A 21,063-nucleotide genomic window follows, 5' to 3' on the forward strand; every position below is an offset into this window, starting at 1 on the left:
TCGATGGTTCCCCTGTTTTGTCGTCCCTCGGGTATTCCTCACTAGGCCAAGCTATGGCTATTTTACACTCGGTCCATAGATCTACAGGGACCACGATGTCGAAGAACCCATCCAGGTCCTTCCATAGGCATTTTTGCACTTTTACGAATCTTTCTACCTGTCTATACCAATCCACAGGCTTTTCTCGTAATTTCGGAAAATCATTAGTAAAGGATACAATATCCTGTCTGGACCATGGAACATGTACATATTTTCCACCTGGTACTTCGCGCATAGGGCATAACTGTTCTGGTTTGTCAGCTTCTTTTAGGACAAATTCGGGAGTTGCCTGCCTGGACCTGGCCTCATCCTTTTTCTTGGCCCATCTGGCTTTCCATCTTTCCACATCTCCCCATTTTTGTAATACTGTCAATAGTTCTTTGACCTGTGCTTTCTTCCCTGAAACATTCAAGTTTTCCAAATCCTTGTCTGAGAAATCTGCCCTATATGGTTTCTGCAAAGGTTTCGATTTTGAAATATCTATTCCCATGCTAGCAGCAGTGTCTGTCAGTTTTTCATGAAGTACTCGGGTATTTCGGGTGAGACTCTTGCAGATAAACAGCATTTCGTCTTCGGAGTAGGTATTTAATCTGTCTAATCCTACGTTTCCTGCCATTAATTCCTCTATTTCTATTCTCAGCTTGTAGAGATCTAAAGGTTTCGTTGGGGATGCTTGTTTTTCAAATTCTTGACTCCATCTTTCGATTTCTTCAGGAGTCACCAATGTGACACTCTTAGTACCTGAGGTCGATTCCATTTGAATTTCCCTCGCATTAAAAGGATTATGTCTTTTCTGCATCCTTTTTCCTGTATTTCTAACGGGCAGATCTAGCAGCGAGACCTCCGACTCGCACTCACTTGTCTGGTCATCTACAATTAAGGGTTCTGGTCTGGTCGGTGCAATGACGGGAGTAATGACTGGAGGGTTTGGAGTCCCTTGACGGTCCCCGTACAACGGAACCACTGGTCCGATAGTTACTGGGATCGTTAAGGCCTCAGGACTTGTATTTAGCTGTGACATTTTCTGTATTATCTCAGCTCTCTGCTTTGCTAGTGCTTCTCGCTCTTTCTCTTCTAATAACCTGTCCAAAGATTTGTCATGTAACACCTGTGGGGTTAGAGTGGGAGCATAACTCGGGGCAGTGGGATGTGTCTCACTCGGTCCTCCTCCATAATTAGGTCTTGGGAACAAACTTCCTGTGCCTAGAATTCTCGGATCTTCCTCATCCTGTGGCTTTAATAACGGCATTCCTGAACCTAAGGAGCTCACCTCACCTCCGTAGGGGGGACGAGAACCAAAATCTCCTTCACGTGAATATCCCATCTCCCCACCAATTGGTCTCCTTGGGTAAATACTTCTGGTTTCTACGGGTCCTAGATTCTCAGTATAAGGAGGAATTGGATAATCCCCTCCTACACTTGCGGACCTGACCTCTTCCCTTTGTAGAGGTCTCCGGGGAATATCCCCTGCACTTGAAGGTCGGTATCCTTCATTATAAGGAGGCGGACTTCTCATGCATATGTCATCTAACAATTCGTCATCCGATTCTCCGAGGGGCCCCCAGTGTTTGGATTTCTCTGTCCTTTTTCCCCCCCCAGGAGGATCTTCTGCTGGCATCATGGGAAACAGTCCCTCAACAATCATATTCTGTCTCCACTGTTTCATCTTTTTGGCTCGGGCTTCCTGCTTTAATTTTGGGTAAAACTTAGTTAACCCTTTATCCATTCTGGGCTTGTCCCTCTCGAAAGCCTCGATTTCCCATTCCTCTAGTGCTTCGTACTGCGTTAATCTAGGTCTGGGATGTAAATCATTCATTCGGGTTCTCAGATTAAATAGAATCCTGCTGTTAAATGTTCCGTCTAACGGAAAAGCCAATACTCCGTCATCTTTCGTGTATTCTGCCCAATTTTCCAACCATACACATGTGTTGTACCCTTTATCGAACATCATGAAAGATGCGGGAGTATTTGGTGGTGGAATGACAACGCCTTCTCTAGTTTTAATCGGCTTATCTTTCTTGAAATAATTCTTTACCTTATTTACAAGGGACAATTTTCTCTTATTTCCATACATAATGTCGTATCTATTAGTCTTCCACTGATCTCTCCCAAACCCTAGGTATCTGGGATCGGGTCTAGTCTCCGGAGTATACGTGTGCCACATACGATTTCTGCAAGCGGCTTTGTTTACAAGTCACTCCCAATCCGAATGCGTCTTTTATTTTCGTGCGGCCAATAAAATGCACGAGTCCAAATAATTTCGACCAATGGGTGCGCGGCCCCTTCGTGAGACAGTTCCCACGCTCCGGCGCTCACCCCTCCCTTATAATTCCAGCTCCGCTACCAGCCCGCTGCGTCTACTAATCCCAGCGCGGCACAGAGTGACGTCAGAGAAGCTTCGCGACTGACTCCCTCCTTCACAAGGTAACGGAAACTTTCTTTCTTTCTAAAGTGCTTAGTGCTTAGTTATTTAACAACGAATACACATTCGCCACTGTGCTCAAGTGTCTAGACAGGAAAGATTTTGTTTTACTGCAAGTAAACTACTTCCATTTACTTTTCACTCGCTACGAGTAGATCTTTTCTGCCTACCCTTCACACTAGCATTGGAGAACCTGTTACTCCCTTAGACTCATCCACCTTTACCGGGATATATCCAAGACTAAGGTTTCCCCAGCGAGCCCCTTTGCTTTCATTCGAGCTCCGATGAACCTGCTACTCTTCCGGTGCGACCCTTACTAGGCTATGCCACAGTAGGAATTTTGCCAATGAACCTCGTCACTAACATTTATTCAATCATATATTCAGAAAAAAAACCCTAGTTAGTGCTTCCAGTTTTGCCTAACCTGCACCAACCTTCCTTGGGCCAGTGACCTCAAAGCAAGTTATGTTATGTTATGTTATTGAGCTTTTATATAGCGTACAGCTACTCACAGGGAGTGTCCCGACGCTTTCCACCCTCAACTCATAATGAAATAACACAACACAGCTAAAAACAGACAACAGAACAAAACAAAAACAGTGGGCAGTTAAAACAGACTAGGAGTTAAAAAGCCAGGTCTTCAGGCCCCTCCTAAACTGGAGCAGATTGGCAGTACTCCGAAGAGAAAATGGAAGCAGATTCCAAAGCTGGGGGGCTCTGCAGCCAAAAGACCGCCCTCCCGCACGGGCCTTCCTCACCCGTGGAACCACCGCTTTACAAAGAGCTTCCGAGCGGAGGGAACGAGCTGGACGATAAAAAGTCAGTCTCCGCTGCAGATATCCCGCTCCTGATCCATGCAGAGCTTTATGCATCAGGGTCAAGGATTTAAACTGGATCCTCTTCCTAATGGGGAGCCAGTGAAGCGTCTGGAGCAGCCCGGAAGCTCGAGCTCGTCTCCCTAGGCCAAAGATCGCCCGGGCAGCAGAATTCTGCACCACCTGAAGGCGCTGGACCAGATAATCGGGAAGGCCGAGAAAAAGAGCATTGGCGTAATCTAGCCTCGAACCGACCAGAGCCTGCACAGTAATCCTCCTGTGCTCCTCAGATAACAAAGGCAAAAATTTGCGGAGCATTTTCAGTAATCCGTAGCAGGTGCCGGCCAGGCCAAGAATGTGAATTCGGAGCGACAGCTGATTGTCTAGCTTGACGCCCAAATTTTTGGCCACCACTGAGGACTGTGCGGGGGGACTCATGTCGGACGGCCACCAATGCTGCCACTCCGGATCGGCAACGCAACCAAAAAATAAAATCTCGGACTTGCCTGAGTTGGCCCTCAGACCGTTCCGCTGGAACCAGTCGAAGACCAGCGCAAGGCAGTCCCGGATTCTCTCTCCCACAAACTCTTGATCTTTCCCGCATGTGAAGAGGAGTTGCGTGTCGTCGGCATAGGAGACGATCTGGGCCCCATACGCCTCCACCAAGGCCGCCAGAGGGGACATAAAGATGTTAAATAATGTGGGGCTCAACACAGAACCCTGTGGAACCCCAACTCCCAATGGCGGCATCTCGGCGGAGCTCTGGGAAACCCAGACCGTCTGGCGGCGGCCTTCCAGGAAAGAAGTAAACCACCTGAGCACCGTCCCCCTCAGGCCGATGTCATAAAGCCTAGTTAGAAGCGCCTTATGGGGGACGGTGTCGAAAGCCGCCGAAAGATCTAACATGACCAGCATGGCCCTGCCGCCGGCATCCAGAGTCTCCCTGATGATCTCAGTCACCTCTATCAAAGCTGTTTCCGTACTAAAGTTAGGACGGAAGCCCGATTGAGATGGATGGAGCAGATTATTGGCTTCCAAAAAACTAGAGAGAACACCGTGGGCATGTTTTTCCGTCAGCTTCGCTAGTGCTGGTAACAGCGAGATTGGCCTGTAGTTCGCCAAGACTTCGGTGTCAAGGCCCGGTTTTTTTAGGAGGGGGATCACCATCGCTCTTTTCCAAGAGCTGGGGACCCGTCCCTCCCTCAGGGAGGCATTAAGGATAGAGTTGACCAAAGGGTTCACCACTGCCGCCATCCCGGCCAAAAATTTGGCAGGGCAGGGGTCAAGTGGCGAGCCAGATTTAAGGTTGGCCAACAGCGTATGAGAAGCCTCGCTGGAAACAGTAGGGAAGTCGGACAGCACTGCCGCCGAAATCTGCGGCAGTCTACAGTCCACCCTCGCACCACTGCCTCCATCCGGTTCCTCCACGAAGGTGGCCTGAATGGCCTTGATCTTATTTGTGAAGAAACCAGCGAGATCGCATGCCCAAGCATCCGCCGAAGCTGGTAGGGGCGGATGGGAGCTGGGGATCGTAAACTCCTTCACAATATTAAAGATCTCCTTACAGGAGTTCGCAGATGCCTCTATCCTCCTAGCCAGATAATCCCTCTTGGCACCGAGAATGTCCCGATGGTAAGCCTTCAACACCGCCTTGTAGGCAAGTTTAGCCTCCCCATCGTACACAAGGCGCCAGGCCCTCTCGGCCACCTTGCACTGCCTACGAGCCACACGGAGCGTCTCCGTAAACCACGGGGCAGAATGCCGAACCACCGTGGACCGGGGGACAACCTTGGGGGCAAGATCATCCAGCCGATCGGTAAGCCAACGCTGCAGAGTCTCCGTGTCGCTATCCAGGTCACCCGAGAGAAGACAAGGGTGCTCCAGCAGCGCCTGCTCGAGCAGGTCGGGAGTTACTCTATGAAGCGCTCTCGAGGCCGGTCTGAGCGAGGTAGGCGCTCTGTAATCCGGACGCGCACATTCCAGCACCAAAAAACTGATCAACCAGTGATCGGTCCAAAGCATCTGCAGGGTAGCAACCTCCGTAAGCGGAACAGATGAAAACACCTGATCCAGGGTATGCCCCTTCTCATGTGTTGGCCCTGACACGCATGGAATAAGACCAAGCGGAGATGTAACATCCAGCAGTTTGGCCGCATCAGGGTCATCCGCCACATCCAGATGGAAATTGAAATCGCCGGCCACAATGCAGTGCTGGGTGGACAGCGCCAACTCAGAGACAACAGTCTGTAGATCCTCCAAAAAGGAACCCACAGGACCTGGTGGTCTATAGACCAGCAACCCCTTCAGGGCCTGACCCGGGGACAATCTGATCGTAAAGGCAAGCGACTCGGCATTCCCAATAGGGTTCAAGGGAAGCACTGAGCAGGAGATGTCTTTTTCACCACAACGGCTACTCCCCCTCCCCTACCCTTCGCTCTGTCCTGACGGAAGATGTTATATTCCGGCGGAATGGCAGAGAAGACGTCCGGGTGGGAAGCCTCTCCGAGCCAAGTTTCCGTCAGTAACAGGCACAGGGGATTTTCCCTGACCAAAAGGTCATGAATGTGCAAGGCATGACGACCTACCGACCTTGTGTTCAGCAGCATACAAAGATGCCTCGCATCAGCAATTACCTGGCGGGAAACTGTAGCACAAGACAAGGCAGGCCTCCAGCCGCAGGACGGGCAGCAACGTTTGCCCCTAAACCGCCCCGGGAAAACGGAGCGGCAAGAGCTAGAATGGCCCCGCATGTCCCGCAGTGACGCAGAAGAATAGCAAATCATCGCAGCCAGAGTAGTGCCGGTCAAGGTCCCCCGACGCCTCCGGGACGCTGACGGGCGCAGACGGGCAGGACTCCGGCACGACTCAGGCACAGCGAGGGCGTCAACCTGCGCGTCACGCTGGATTCTATTCACCACTCGCTATTCTATTCCCCGGGGATTTCCAAACAACATATAACAATTACGAACGAATGGGTTAATACATATATCAATATAACAATAAGAAAAACTGTTTAAAACATTTCATAATTTTTCAAAGCAAACATTTCAAGTGGGTGATCAGTCCTCCCGAAGTGCCTACTCTTGTAGCAGCATCAATATACTAGCAGCTTCCGACTTAGCTAGACTAACTAGTCCTGCCTAACCTTTAACTATTCCCTAACCATCCTCTGCTACCAGAAAATTACTGCTAGAGATCGCGGGTCACCCGACCAATAATTTCGCCACTTCCGGCTTCGGGTCCATATATTTCAAATCACCAGATACATTGATCGGATGACGTCACAATCTACTACCAATAATTGTGGGATTCCTTTCGATTATTTCTAGTGTACCCGACTTACCATCCACTGTTACGGGTACCTATGACCACAATGGATCAGGGAGCTAGCTGTAAAAGGAAAGGCAGCAAATAATATACACTTCAATAAATGACTTTACTTTCATAAAATGACCACGGACAACTAGAAGTTTTATAAAGTTTATATAAAGTTCAAATCAGTGTGAAAATCCAACTTACATTGAGCAGAAAGTCAGTAAACAAAAAACCTTTGGATTCAAGAGAAATGCGACTAGGAACCTGCTAAGCTAGTAAACTAATCATACAAGAGTGGACATGGGTGATGAAGAATTAACTAGGGCAAGAATCATTTATGCTATGGAATGGGAAAACTTTAGAAATCTAAACAGTTCGAGTAACGTGAAAAATAGGACTCGCTATAACTTCAGAAAAATCTCTTCATTCAGTTTAGTGAGAAAATTTATAGAACCCATCAAACCAGTTATAAACTGTAAACAGGAAATTATTTGTAAAAGGAAGGGTAACATAGGAACACGCTATGAAAATAAATGCATACGTTTCATGAGATGCAATGAGTTGCGGAAAAAGCATGGAAAAACTTATCATATGCAAAGATATGTCTTTATTAAAGCAAAGACAGAAAAATAGAAAGGTGCAGTTTCAAGAGATTTAGAGCGATATTTACCTAGACTGGTGTGAAAAACCAAACCCTGGCCACGGGTCAGTTAAGGACAGGAAACCCTCAAGGAAGGATACCCCTCAATGGACAGCAGGTACAGAATGGACACCCAGGACAGGACAGGAAACCCTCAGATTAGGATCAGGACAGGACCACCAGGATACGACCAGCACCCGCAGTTTGGAAGCAACGCCTGCGCTCCACCCTCTCTGCAGCTATCAGTCAAGACCCCGATTGGGTCAGCGAACTCCCAGCAAAGTGCTCCGCCAGCACTATTAAGGTTTAGTAAAACCTTAGTCTATGGTCAATTTCGGACAGAGAGCTCCGCAGCACCTCTGTAGCTTCAGTCACCTATTGAGTGCGTTGGGTCAGTGACAGGTCAGCTATTCAGACAAGTCGGACAATTTCCCTAGGTGAACCTAGGCTAGATATACTGTTTTGGGACAAGGTACCACCCCCCAATGTTGCAAAGTGTCAGAATCCCCAAATTTCGATTGGTCCTAAGGTAGGATTTGGTTAACACACCAATCAGAACAGACTATTACAAGCCCTACTTAGCATCCTAGGGTGCCGCCTAGCAAGATTGGGGTTCCCACGAGAAGTCGCAGAGAATACAATGGAAAGAATACAATTTGAAACAAATAGAATACAATCATGATGCCTGGGCTGGGTGAAGGTGCACGTTCCCATGCTGGCTCTGGCATCAACCTTCTTTGGCTTGGTTTCAATGTCACCGCACCATCGAGTGATTCTGCGCAGAAATACCCTCCAAGATGGACTCCCCAGCCCCGTTACCCCTCAGTGTCGTAGATACATGAAAAGTAAGCGAAAACAAATTAATACATAGAAATAAGTGAATGTATTACATGTTATAAGTTCGTACTTTAGTTTCATCTTTATAAAAATATACTATGCATTAGTGAATGAGAGCAACGGATAACATTACAGGAGCAGCAGCACAAAGCTTCAGCACGTTATTGCTATTACGCATGCGCACCCTTTCCCTCTAAACTACATCTACGTAAAGTCACGTGAGTGTGACTAACGCATGCGCAGAAGCAAACTTAAAAGCGGCGGCCATATTATGGACACGGGTTATTTGTATTGGAAAAACACATAGGCAAGCTTCGCTACTACACACGTATACCCAAAAAAAGAAATTAGTAATAACGTACGTTGGTTATGAGGTTATGACAAAATCGAGGTTCATGAATCGAGCAAGTCGCGATGCGAAATCTTGCTCTATCACTTACACAGATTTTTTTTCAGGTGACAACAGTCAGCCTTAGTACAGATATCTATAAATTAAGTGGCTGTGGGGCAAAGCATTTTGACTTGGGTCTAAGGTCTAAGATTTAGGTCTAAATGGTGTCCTTACACATTTTACCACTGTGTGTGTAATGAAGGTGATTCTCAAATCGAAATTTCATTCAGAGTATACCACTGTTTGTCTTTCTTGAGCCATTGACCTTTCTGATCACATTTTAGAATGCAATTTTTTTTGCAAAATTGAATCTTCCATTGATTATATACTTAAAAAGCTTCCCTGATTTAAGCAGGAGTTGAAGCTTTTTCAGATCTAAAATAATAGACATTTTCTCCCACCTTTCTTAAAATGGTTCCTAGACTAGGCGACATCGTCATCAGTAGAAAAGCAAATTTTTCATAAAAAATGACCAATGTTAGCCAAAGGACACATGGTCATCTACTTGAAACCTGTATGCGAAGTGTGCCTTGCAAAAATTAGTCATACTAGGTACCTCCTCTGTGTTCTTTGCATACAGTCGGTAATGTCACGTGGTGAACATTACTAGTGCAGCCTATGCACCGGGGTTAGCCTCCAGTTTTCACAGGTTCCTCCTAGACACTTTTTTCTTGAAATAGTCTCCAGCAAGTGAACAATTACACAAAGTGTTAGTGGGAGAGCAACAAAAAATGACCGATACATGCATATCACAAGAAACAGGAATTAAATGAGATTAGGTTTGCATAATAAAAATGTTGTCACTAATGCGTAGTGATTCCATGTGGTGTCTGGTGATGTTAGCAAGTCCATTAGCAAGCTAGACTTCCTCTTGTCAATTAAAATCAGTCCCTGCCTCAGAGACTTGATGTGGCCTGAAAATCCCTGTGGCGAATGCAGGATTTGACGTTGGAGAGAAGCACTTCCTGGGAGGGGGGAGGGGTTCAGAGAACCTTTTAATAATGTCTGCTTGCTTTCCAGGTCGGAGCCGGTGCTATTGGTTGCGAGCTGCTGAAAAACTTTGCCTTGATGGGCCTGGCTGCCGGCAAAGGAGGGAACATCACCGTAACAGACATGGATTCCATTGAGCGGTCCAACTTGAACCGACAATTTTTATTCCGTGCAAGTGATGTCTCAGTAAGTGCCATGCTTGCTTGCTATTTCTTTTTTGTAATGTGGAACCAGCAAAGTAGACTCCCCTGCCTAGGCATACCTGCTCATCATGACCCAGGAGATTTGATGGAGGATGGTGCCCCGGAAAGTCCAGAAATACCGCTCGAGTGCGAGTAATATGTAGCAGCCTTTGAGCGATACTAGAGAGTCTGGAAAGACACCCCTGTATTTTTATGGTCTGGCTTAGCAGCAGTGCTGTCGCCAGACAATGATGCGAGCATCACTAGAGAAGGGCCTTGGCTCCTCCCACATGTTTGGGAGTCAGGTGAACATGCTTTGATTGGGCAGAAGTTGTATGGTTCCACAAAAAAAGTGCTTGTCCACCCACCACTGTTGTGATCATTTTGTTCATGTGTCCAGCTGTCTGAATTTGAACTTTCAGAGACACACACATTAATTTGTATTTATTTTAAAAGTTTTATATAGCGCTAGCTTGACCCGTAGGTATCAGAGCGCTTTACATACACACAGTAAACAACAGAAGGACTTTACATTACATAGTAGGCCGGCAGTAAGGAAGCAAACCAAAGAAAAAATACAGCATGGGAAATTACATTGTAATGCTATTAAATTGTCTTAGATATGGAGATAAGTTATGATGTTTTTCTCTGACAGCAGCACAGATGGGCCGTGGGCAGTCGTTAACTTACATGGATGTTTAGATCATTGTTGACAGTGCAGCTGCCACTTGACCGTTTAACCGACATCAATATTATTCTACAGTTTGTTGCTGCCATGAAGATACATACCCATTCCCATGCTATTCACTTGTAAAGCTGCAAATTACCATACAGCATTTATTTAAGGCCACACCTATTGGCATTACCAGTGCTTGTTGAGAATTGGTATCTCTGCATACCTGGGTCCTCCTGGGCTTTCAGGACCTTTGACAAATTCTGAGGAGCTATTACATTTCAGCTTGCTATACTTTAACAAGCCACTTGATGTCACTGCTGCACCGTGTGTACTACCTTCTATTATGTTAAGAGCCTTGTTTAGGATTGATCTGTACATCGTGCTCTGGAAGTTTACGACAGCATAGATTTTAGAAATGGAATCCAAAGCAAAACACGTCATATGTTTAAAATATTTTAGCTTTTTTCTGAACCATAGGTATATATGTCCCCATCATTCGGGAGTTCTCAATATCAGTTGTTTTTAAATGTTGTAATTCCTTTTTATTTAACAGAAAGGCCGTTATTCCTCGGCCTCCATTCCATAAGGACCGCTAATCTAGATTTGGGGGGAAACTGCAAGCAGTGGGATTATAACTAAGGCGAAAACGTTCCACGTTTTCCCTGCAAGAAATTCGTCAGGTAAAAACCTGGCAGAATTTGTATGGAGATGATCGTTAAATTGTGAATTGTGCAGCTGTAAAGCATGCAGTATTACCCCTTCTGAGGTGTGAAACTCAGAATGGGCCTGTGATGCCACCGTACACTAAGGGGTTCAAAATACCGCATCCTGCCCAATCGGTTATTACACAATGTTTTATTAGCTTCTAAAATATCATGGCAATGGAAATAATGTCCTTAGTTATTGAGGAATTAATGTTTCAATAAGATATTGGGAAATACCAGTAGTACCCAGCAGTCAGAGTGCATTAAAAAACGCGATGTTAAAGGCGTGGCTAAAATATAACACACAGTTTCAATGTAAAATAAATGCAAAATAAGTTAATTAGTCGGGAATGCACTATCGTACATTATGAAACCCATATTAGTTAATGCACTGAAGAGGACTGTGTCTGTAACCAGAGAACCACGGAATTGAAACGTGGTTGGAGTAGTGGGGAATAGTTAGGGGTGTAACACAGACCCCTGTGGCGTTACGCCCCTTTAAAAAGCGCACAATTCATAGCTCAGTTGGTAACTCCTTCCCAAAACCATTCAAAAATATTAAACCTGTGTCATCAGGAAGTGTCAAGTGATTCCATTAAGTAAAGCCAATACCAGCTTCCGAGCTTCCTTTACATTTACAGATTGCCCTGTTGTGCACATTTACATTTCTTTAAGGTACCAGGTACCCTGGCAAAAAGGCTTGTTTGGCTGTCTGCCCACCTTCGGTATCACAACACAGGAGACTCCCTGCCTTATACTTCAGCTGAAGCATTTCAGCTCTCGGAATTAACCATTCCGGAACAGTTACCTTTTCACAGAAAGCAAGGGAACTATTTTCCTTAAATTAAAAAGTATGGGCATGTCATGCCCCTCCGACAGGGGCGTAGCTTTGTCAGTAAGACTGTGGGGGTGTGAGGTTCAGATTTTCCAACAATCATAGTGGTATATCATGTGGATTCATATATGAGAAGCAGCGCAAGAGGTGGGCTTAAGGGCCAATGGAAAGGGAAAGGAGTGTGGATTGTGAGGGGTACTTAAAACACAGTATTTTGTAAAATACCCATGTTGTAAGACCTTTAAAATAGCAGTGTGTGTGTGTGTGTTTGCCTGAGTATTTAAAAATCCAAAGTGAAATCCGACAGACACCTTACCATACCTGACTGAAAGCTCCTGCACCCAGCTATTTACTAAATAATACATTTATTGGGTGGTGTAACACCCCAAACACCCCCCCTATAGCTACGCCCCTGTCCTCCTGTCCTGCTCACTGGAAACACTGTTATGACCTCAGTGTTGGACTGGCCTATTGGTCACTCTGACACTACCAGATGGGGCCGGTTGGAAGTACCAATGTGTGAGCAGTTTTTAGGGAGTTTAGTGGGCCATGACGGGACCAAACAAAAACACAAACCAAAAAACAGCGAATACACTGGCCTTTTCAAAATGGCCATCTGCCATAGTGGCAGACAGGCCAGTCCTACACTGCGGGCTCTCTGGGGTGATCTTATCACGTTATTCCGATTCACAGAGGTGAAAATGAAAGTAAACATGTGGAATTGGAGTTACCGTAACCAGTATCTATGTACTAATGCACATTCACACCTGAAAGTAAAAAAATAGAACAGTGGCAAGTTATTGGAAAGGCAGGTGAAGCCTGTGCTGCGCTAGAATAATTTTTCAAGAACATACAAATGGTCTTTAGCAGTAGCAACACTATGCCCTGGAGGCGTCATTACCTGATTTTCGATGGTGTGGTGACACATTGACTTGAAAAATGAACAGCTGAGTTGCTGTTTCTAGATTCTGATCTTATGACCTGCAAGTCAGAGACGTGTTGGGCAAAATGGGCAATTGCCCATCCACCTCCACTTTCAAGGACCCCCTGGGAAGGTGATTTGTGTCTCCCTCCCTCACTCCTGTCTATTCCTCTATCATAACTTCCCTATCGTTGCCTATCCCAACCTCTGGCTGTACCCATCTCTACTCAGTGTCATTGTAAGTATTTTTGAGGCCTTGGTCAAGACATGTTTTGTTTATTTTAGTGTGACCCCATTTGTGAAATTAAAATATAATTCAATATTATGTGGCATGATATGGGCTTGAATTACCAGAAAATGGGTAATAAAATTCAAAGTTGCTCCAAACAGAGTGCTCCAAAATATGTTTTGCCCAAGGTCATACAATCCCTTAAGATGACACTGCTGTATGCTGCTTTGGACTTGGACGGAATGCTGAATGAATCAAAAATTTACCCCCAGTCGAGGTCTGAAATCCATCATTTTTTTGCTCAGTACGCCATACCTGTTTGGACCCAGCCCTATGCAAATCAGACTTGACCCTGCTCCTCATGGGAAAGGTCCAGACCGAACTCCCAAGCCTAAATAAAAACAAGCATCCTGGGACCTGTTTCGATGTAACACCCCTCATCAGCCATGCTAGCTTGAATCCAGTGGCACAGCGTGCAAGGGACCCATGTCTGGGCATACCCATCCCACTCAGGGTGAAAAGTGATGTGTCAATAAATAATGGATGGAATGCTGAATGAATCAAACATTCATCCCCAGTCAAGAGATCTGTGTTAAACTCATCGTTCTTTTGCTCACTACACCACGCCAGTTTTGACCCAGGCCTATGCAAATCAGTCTTGACCCTGCTTTTCTTGGCAAGAGTCCAGCCTGAACTGCCAAGCCAGCTTCTCCCTGGGACTAGTTTCTGGGTAACAACCCTTATCAGCCAGGTTAGCTTCTTCTTTTTGCATTTGTCACCGCAAGTGGGACGGGTATGCCCAAATGTGGGTTCCGTGCTGTCCATGTCATTGGAGTCAAACTAATCTGGCTGATGAGGGGTGAAACCCTGAAACCAGTCCCAGGATTCTTGTTTCCGGTCCAGGGAGGACCTGGCTGGCAGTTCGGGCAGGACTGTTCCCATGGGGAGCATGGTCAAGACCGATTTTCATAAGGCTGGCTTTTACCTGGAATTGCATGGGGAGCAAAAAAAAGACGGATTTAGCCCCAGATCTCTGTACTGGGATGAATGTTTGACATTGTTCAACAGTCTGTCCATCAATTGTTCTTTTTGTAATCGAGCCATTGTGGCAGCTATGCTAGCTTGTAACGTCTACAAAAGAGTAGAGATACATTCTAGATCTGGTGTGAGCTTCCCACTAAGAGATGAACAGATGAATACATTTTTTTCATTGAATAGCGAATGGCTTCAGCACATTGTGACAGGGGTAGTAATTCTTGAAGAACAAATCTGCAAGAATAGAACGGAAACTCACATTACTCGGGATACTAAATAATTGAGAATCACATTGGAAATAGGCTTGTGCAGTGGGAAAATCTACTTTTTCTTTTTACCACTAGATGGCAGCCTAACCATTTTATTATAAAGCACAATTTCAGCCTTAGTCGGGGTCTGTAAGGTTCCCGGGGTCGCTTAAGTTACATAGCGGAGTTTTAATGAATAAACAAATTGTGCGATTTATTTTTCACATGAGCAATTATTTCATCTAGGCACATTGAGATTATATGATTTGCCAAGAATCGCAGGATTTTGAGCCCAGTCCGAGACTAGAACCCGGTTCTCTAATTCCAAAGTCGCCTCCTATGACCGATAGGGGCATCTGAACAGGAGGCCTCATCGGGGACACAGTTGCGTGCTTTGATATTTATTTCGCTTGCTAACACTGTTTTGGGCATGGGTTTCCCCTCATTAGTACCAGTTTAAAGATCGCATTAAGCAACAGAAACGTAACCAATAAACCCTTGCGAAGGAAGGGCCTTGCACTGTGTAGCAACACATATTTTTCATCGTTTTAGTAACTTTTGATCCTTATGAACTAAAAACAATTTTTTTTAATTAAAATCTGCTTAATTCTGCGGAAAAGGCCGCAGCTCTAAAATCGCATAGTTCCAGTGCCCTGTTTAAATCCCACCAGTGGGTCAGCTGCTGTGATGCCACTGGTGGGATTTAAACAGGTCAGCTGCTGTGATGTTCTCTTTATGTGTATAATTCATGGCACCTGGTTCCATATGCATTGATCATGCAATTTCATGCACACTAACCAGTGTATGCCCATTTTAGAACAATCTCGGGCACAAAAAAAGTCGGGGGTCGGTTACACTTGTGATACAAGTCTAACATTCTATGCACAGCGCGAAGGACCGTGACAGGTAAAGAACTTCTAATTTCAGTTCACTCACATTGCAGTTTAACTCTCCATTCTTCTTACTTGGTCTTGTTTCGCGCTGACCTCTGGTCTGCATGCATCAGTACAGTGCTACCTTTCTGTATGTAATCTTTATGGTAATATAGTTTAGTGTATTTATTTTATTTATAAAGTTTTATATAGCGCAAACAAGATCCCGAAGGATATCAGAGCGCTTTACATTAGTAAATCCACATTTGTAAAGCGCACAATCACCGTAAGGGTCTCTAGGCGCTGGGGGCCGTCAGGAAGATTAAGCGAGCTATTGCCCAGAGTCACATGGTGCTGGGCTAACCTGCCGCCGGAGCCGGGGATGGAACCGTGATCCCCAGATTCCGGAGTCAGTCGCCCTGGCCGCGGCGCCACACCTCTTCCCGATGGAAGCAAGGACATAAATGCAAAATCGGCATCAAGTAGCAGTAAAAAAAAACAACAGGATTGATCGCAGATTCCAGTGTGTCCAGCCATTCAGATTATATTGTCCCCCTCGTTCAATTACCAGTTTTCCACTTGTCTGGTTCATCTTCACTGCTAGGTGCAGATGGGCTGATACTTACCTAGTTCTGTTCTCACTACTCGTCTGGTTGCATGGTCACTTGTGATCTGGTTGCATGGTCATTGATAATCTACTCCATGCTCATGTATAATCTAGTTCCATGGGCACTGCTGGTCTGGTTCCAAGTTTAATTATAATTTGAGTCCCTGTCAACTGCTGGCCTCGTTCCACGCTCGCCGGCTGTCCGAGTCAATTGTCTTTCGTTGGCTCCATGTGCTGCTAGTCCGAGTTCACTATGTCTGGGTTCCCTATGCCATTCTTAGTCTGTTTTTATACTTCTTTTTGGTGTCATGTTTCATTTTGTTCTCTTACTGTGCTCACTATTGACTTACTACTGGTGTAGTGTCATTGCCCTTGCTCCACTGGTCTTATGATCAATGTGTTTTCTGCTTACTTCATTTATGATTATTAGTAGTCTGGTCCCATGCGCATCGCTTGACTACTTGCACATGCTACCCATATCTTTGCATATTGTTAGCCTGGTACATTTCACACTACTTGCCTTCTCCCAGGAATAAAGGTACCCCCATTCCATGTACACTTCTAGCCTGGTTCCACACACATTGTTTGCCTGGTCCCGTGCATACTGTTCAGTGGCGGCTGGTATTTATTGGTGGCAGGGAGAGGAAATGGGGGAAAAAATGAACCACTTACCTGTGTTCCACTGCCTCTCGGTCCTCTTCACTCACTTCTAGGACTCCAGGGCAGGAAGCAGGAAGCATCCGTCTCAAGGCTCCCCATAGCAGCATTGTGAATGGTCTGAGCGCCGTGGTTTGGCGATCAGACAGGGAATGGGAGCCTGGGCATGTTCTCCACCCAAGCTGTAATGCAGCCTGGGTGGAAAACATGCAAAGTGCACATGGCGGTTTGGCCAGCACGAGACGGTCGGCCAAAGCACCATGCGCACTTGGAGTGAGCAAACCACTCCTTCCCTGCTCTGTAAACAGAGCAGCCCTCCCCGCCCCAACCCAGCTGAGTGAGGACAGAAAAATAAAACGATAATAACAATGAGTTATCATTTTATTTTTTCCTTTTTGACCTGTTCAGTGGGGCGACGCTCCTCCGCCTTAGCGGAGGAGCCCCCCCTGATACTGATACCACAGTTCTATGCACAATCCTTGCTTGTTTCCTTGCACACTGCTTGTCTTCTCCCAGGAATACTGTTAACCCAATTCCATGCACACGGCTAGCCTTGTTCAAATGCACAGTGCTTGCCAGATTTCCAGATGCTTTGCATACTCTTGTCCCTTTTTATGCACAGTTCTAACTTGGTTTCTTATGCACTGTTTATTTGATCCTAAACATACTTTTGCCCTTATTCTCTGTGCATAACTCTCCTGATTAAATGCACACAGCTATTCTAGTTCCATGCACACTGTCTGCATGGTCTCACAAAACACTGCTTGTCTCTTTCCATGCACATTAGGACCCGGATCCCCCAGCATGCTCCACGCCCGCCCATCCCACCAATTAACAAGGACTTTGAGATAAGGTGGTTGTAAAAAGGCCATGTTTAATGACAACACTCATAAACATGACAAACACAGTTATTAAAACACATCTATAAAACATTACTTATTATTGAGGCAAATTATCAAATTACATTATTTATTATTCACTGTGCATAAAACTGTAAGATATTCTTCTTTCCCCCAGCACCAAGGGTCCCTCTGGTTCGCGTCTCCCCAGGTTGAGATGCCCACGCAAGGTGCAACCCACCTGCGCCCCTGAGCAATGGGCCCCAGCCCTCGGGTCCTTGTCCGCCATTTCCAGGGCCCCACCTCTCGTCCACCAGGCTGCCTGGAGGCTCGTACCTGACGCCCTAGCCTCCCCAGCCGGTGGCCTCCATCCCCCTGCGGAGAGCTTACCTTCTCTCCCCTCAGTGCTGGCCTAGGGAGTGCGCAAGGCGGGCTCCCATCCATTTTGTAAGTCTCTTTCAATGGTCCAATGTCTCTTCTCCGCAACACACCCCTTCATACTATTGCCTTAAAGGGACGGGTGGGTGGGAGTTACAATTACTCTCTATTTCAGGCGAGGGCGAGGGGTAGAAGACGAGCAGCGCGAGAACCGGTCCGGTGCGGGCGAATGAAGAGGCCGAGTTCCTTGTGAGTTCCTTGTGAAGCCCCAGGGTCACGACAGCCTGCTAATCTGGCGAAAAACCCCACTGCAGACACATGAATCCTAGCATAAGAGAGTGATCTGCCCTGGTCGCTGATTGTTTGTAGAAAGTGATACATTGCTTGATCTGTAAACCAACTTGAGAACCCTGCTTCTTGCACTAATGTCCTGTAACACAGGAAACTCTGCTGGTATGCTTTCCGAGTGCGGTCACTCATTGAGGCACCTACCAGCCCCGCCAAAGCGGGGCTCCAATCCTCCACAGTGATGGTGGAAACACTGTCATCCGCTCCGCCGCCTCGGGGTGATACCTCCGGAATTCCTGCAGCTTGAAACGAGACAAAGCATCGGCAGCATGATTGTCAACACCAGGGATGTGTGCTGCCCTGAACAACATATTCAATTTCAAACATGCCAGTACCAAGCGTTTCAACAGTCTCAGAACGTGCGTACATGTAGCCCCTTGCCGGTTGATAGCCTCCACTACTGCCATGTTGTCTGACCAGAATATAACTGATCTATTCTTGAAACACTCAGCCCATATGGTTACTGCTACCAAGATTGGGAACAACTCTAAAAAGGCTATGTTTTTTGTCAAACCACTCTTGTGCCAATCCTCTGGCCATTCGGCCCCACACCACTGCGGACCCAGGATAGCCCCAAAACCAATGCTGCCTGCAGCGTCCGTGAAGAGCCCTAATTCCGAGTTGGACACCGCGGGAGCCGGCCACACTACAGCCCCATTGAAGTTTGCTAGGAAGTCGTGCCATACTTTCAGGTCGTCTCTAACCTCAGCCCGGAGGCGCACCCTGTGATGCTTCTGGGTGAGGCCCCCATAGCCCTGGCTATCGATCTGGAGAAGGGGCGGCCCATTGGGATGATCCTGAGGGCAAAGTTTAACTGACCTACCAACACCTGCAACTGGTGGAGAGTTACCTTTGGACCGGACAGGGCCGCATCAATTGCCCGGGAAAAAGCCTGGACCTTGTCTGCTGGCAATCTGCATACCCCCGCTACGGTGTCAATCTCAATCCCCATGAAAGACATACATGTCGCTAGGCCAACTGTTTTACCTGGGGCCAGAGGGATATTGAACTCCTGGAACATGGATACCAACTGCTGTAACGCTTGAGCACAGGCTATGGAGGAGGCCGGACCCATTACCATAAAATCATCCAAGTAGTGCACTACCTCCTTGTGGCCCGTCCTGTGCGTAAACAACCATTGTAACATGCAACTAAAGGTTTCAAAATACCTGCACGAGATTGCACACCCCATAGGCATACACCGGTCATAGTAAAATTGGTGGTTCAATTGAAAACCTAACAAGTGATAGTCCTCTGGGTGCACTGGCAAAAGGCGGAATGCTGATTCTATGTCTGTTTTGGCCATAATTGCATTTGGGCCTAGGGCCCTCAGTTTATTCAAAGCAGCGTCAAAAGATGAGTATGTCACTGAACAAAGGGCTGGGTCAATAGCGTCGTTAACTGACTCCCCTTTTGGGGCTGACAAATTGTGAATCATTCTGAACTGCCCCTGCTCCTTTTTAGGAACTACTCCCAGGGGAGAGCATACATAGTCAGGAAGGGGGGGGGGGGGGGGGGCGGGAAAGGGCCCGCCACGCGCCCCAGCCCCCATTCCTTTTCCACCTTCAGCTCCACTACCCTAGGCTGCGCCCTGGCTGACAACAAGTTATGGCAGTATTCAACAGATGTAACGTCATGAGCCGGAATGCGAAACCCCTCATAAAACCCACGAAACAACAATTTGGCTGCTGATCGGTCGGGGTACTGATTCAGCCAATAAATCAGTTTCCCTATGTCTACAGGCGTGGGCAATTTAAGGTTGAGGTGGCTTAATGTCTTTGCCCCCCCCCCTCTCTCCTTGGACTTTTTAATACATTTGAATTCAGGGTGGGAGGGGTGTCCGCAAAAGGAACACGCGTGCTTATACCTACACTTGTCAGTGGGCCAGGTGCATGCTTTTTTAATAAATGCCCAGCATGTCCCTCTCTTTTCCCCCGGCCCTCCCTGGGAGGTCCGAAAAGGCTGCCTATTGCTTTGGGATCCACCTGACTTGCCATTCACGCTCTCAAGCCACACATTAAGCTCCACCTGGTCCCATCCAATGTCGGGGTCCTGCACCTTTTCCCATCTAAAGTCCCTATCGTAATCGAGCCAGGCAGTGCCACCGTGCGTCGTGTGGGCCTTCAAAATCTTGTTCATGTAATAAATCAATGACCCTGCCAACTCTGGCTTTTTCTCAATGATCACTGAAACACCTGATAGCCGAAAAGCCAATTCATGATAGATTCCTCAACTCTCGGTCTCCTGTCCCTATATGAGTTATCCTTCCCTTCATTGTCTTTGCACTCCACTTCCCATCGTGTCGGTCTTATCAAAGAGAATATGTCGACATACTCCCCTTTCCAAATTTTCTCTTTTACTTCTAGTGACACATGTGTTGCCAAACGACCCGGCTTAGATAACACATAACCATGGCCCACTTCTGCTCTTGCCACACCTCCAGACTCAATGATCACGTTCTCAGGCTTACCTCCTGAAGCATTATTTGTGCATGTCACGGCCGAAGCCACTTGTTTCGCAATCGGCATGGCAGGGGCCTGCGCTTTCATTAAAATCGCTAGCGGTTCCCTTATTTCGCCAAGCGCACCCTCATCAGCCCTTCCTGGCGCCCATGGAGCAACAGCTGCCGCTGCGGATGTCGCTACCAGAGGAGGGGGCTGGGCCGCCACCGGCGGTACCGCTCCCGCTCCTCCCCCATTCTGTGGTGTGGACCCTTGTGCCAATGCGCTTAATATTTCTTGGAGCGCGCTCCCTGAACCCGACCCGCCCGGCTGTAACGGGGGAACCGTCGCCGTTTCCGGCACCACCGGCGCCGGTCCTAGAGCTGCCAAGGCCCCTCGAATTTCGTCCATAATAGTCCCCGACCCATCTTCAAGCGGGGGCGCTACGGGCACACTGGGTGCACTACCGCTCGGCACTACAGGCGGCTGAGGGTGAGGTATGGGGGCAGGAACTATGGTAATGACGGGCTCCAAAGGGACATTCGTCGGACTGCTCCCGCTTGCCCCCTGCTTGTTCCTCCTATGTTTGCCATGACCGCCCACTTTCTGCACCCTGGGCTTCTTCACTAAAGGCGGGAAAG

General features: G+C 47.0%; 1 protein-coding gene across 1 annotated transcript in view; it reads left to right on the plus strand.

The window, feature by feature from the left end:
- Positions 1 to 21,063, plus strand: part of UBA7 (ubiquitin like modifier activating enzyme 7) — a 1,199,654-nt gene that overhangs the window by 143,780 nt on the left and 1,034,811 nt on the right. The window contains exon 13 of the mRNA XM_078661236.1: positions 9,480 to 9,635. Within this exon, the coding sequence (XP_078517362.1) occupies positions 9,480 to 9,635 (156 nt within the window). The remainder of the gene's footprint in view (positions 1 to 9,479; positions 9,636 to 21,063) is intronic.

The sequence above is a fragment of the Lissotriton helveticus genome, chromosome 9 (assembly GCF_964261635.1).
Source record: "Lissotriton helveticus chromosome 9, aLisHel1.1, whole genome shotgun sequence".
NCBI classification, from domain to species: Eukaryota; Metazoa; Chordata; class Amphibia; order Caudata; family Salamandridae; genus Lissotriton; species Lissotriton helveticus.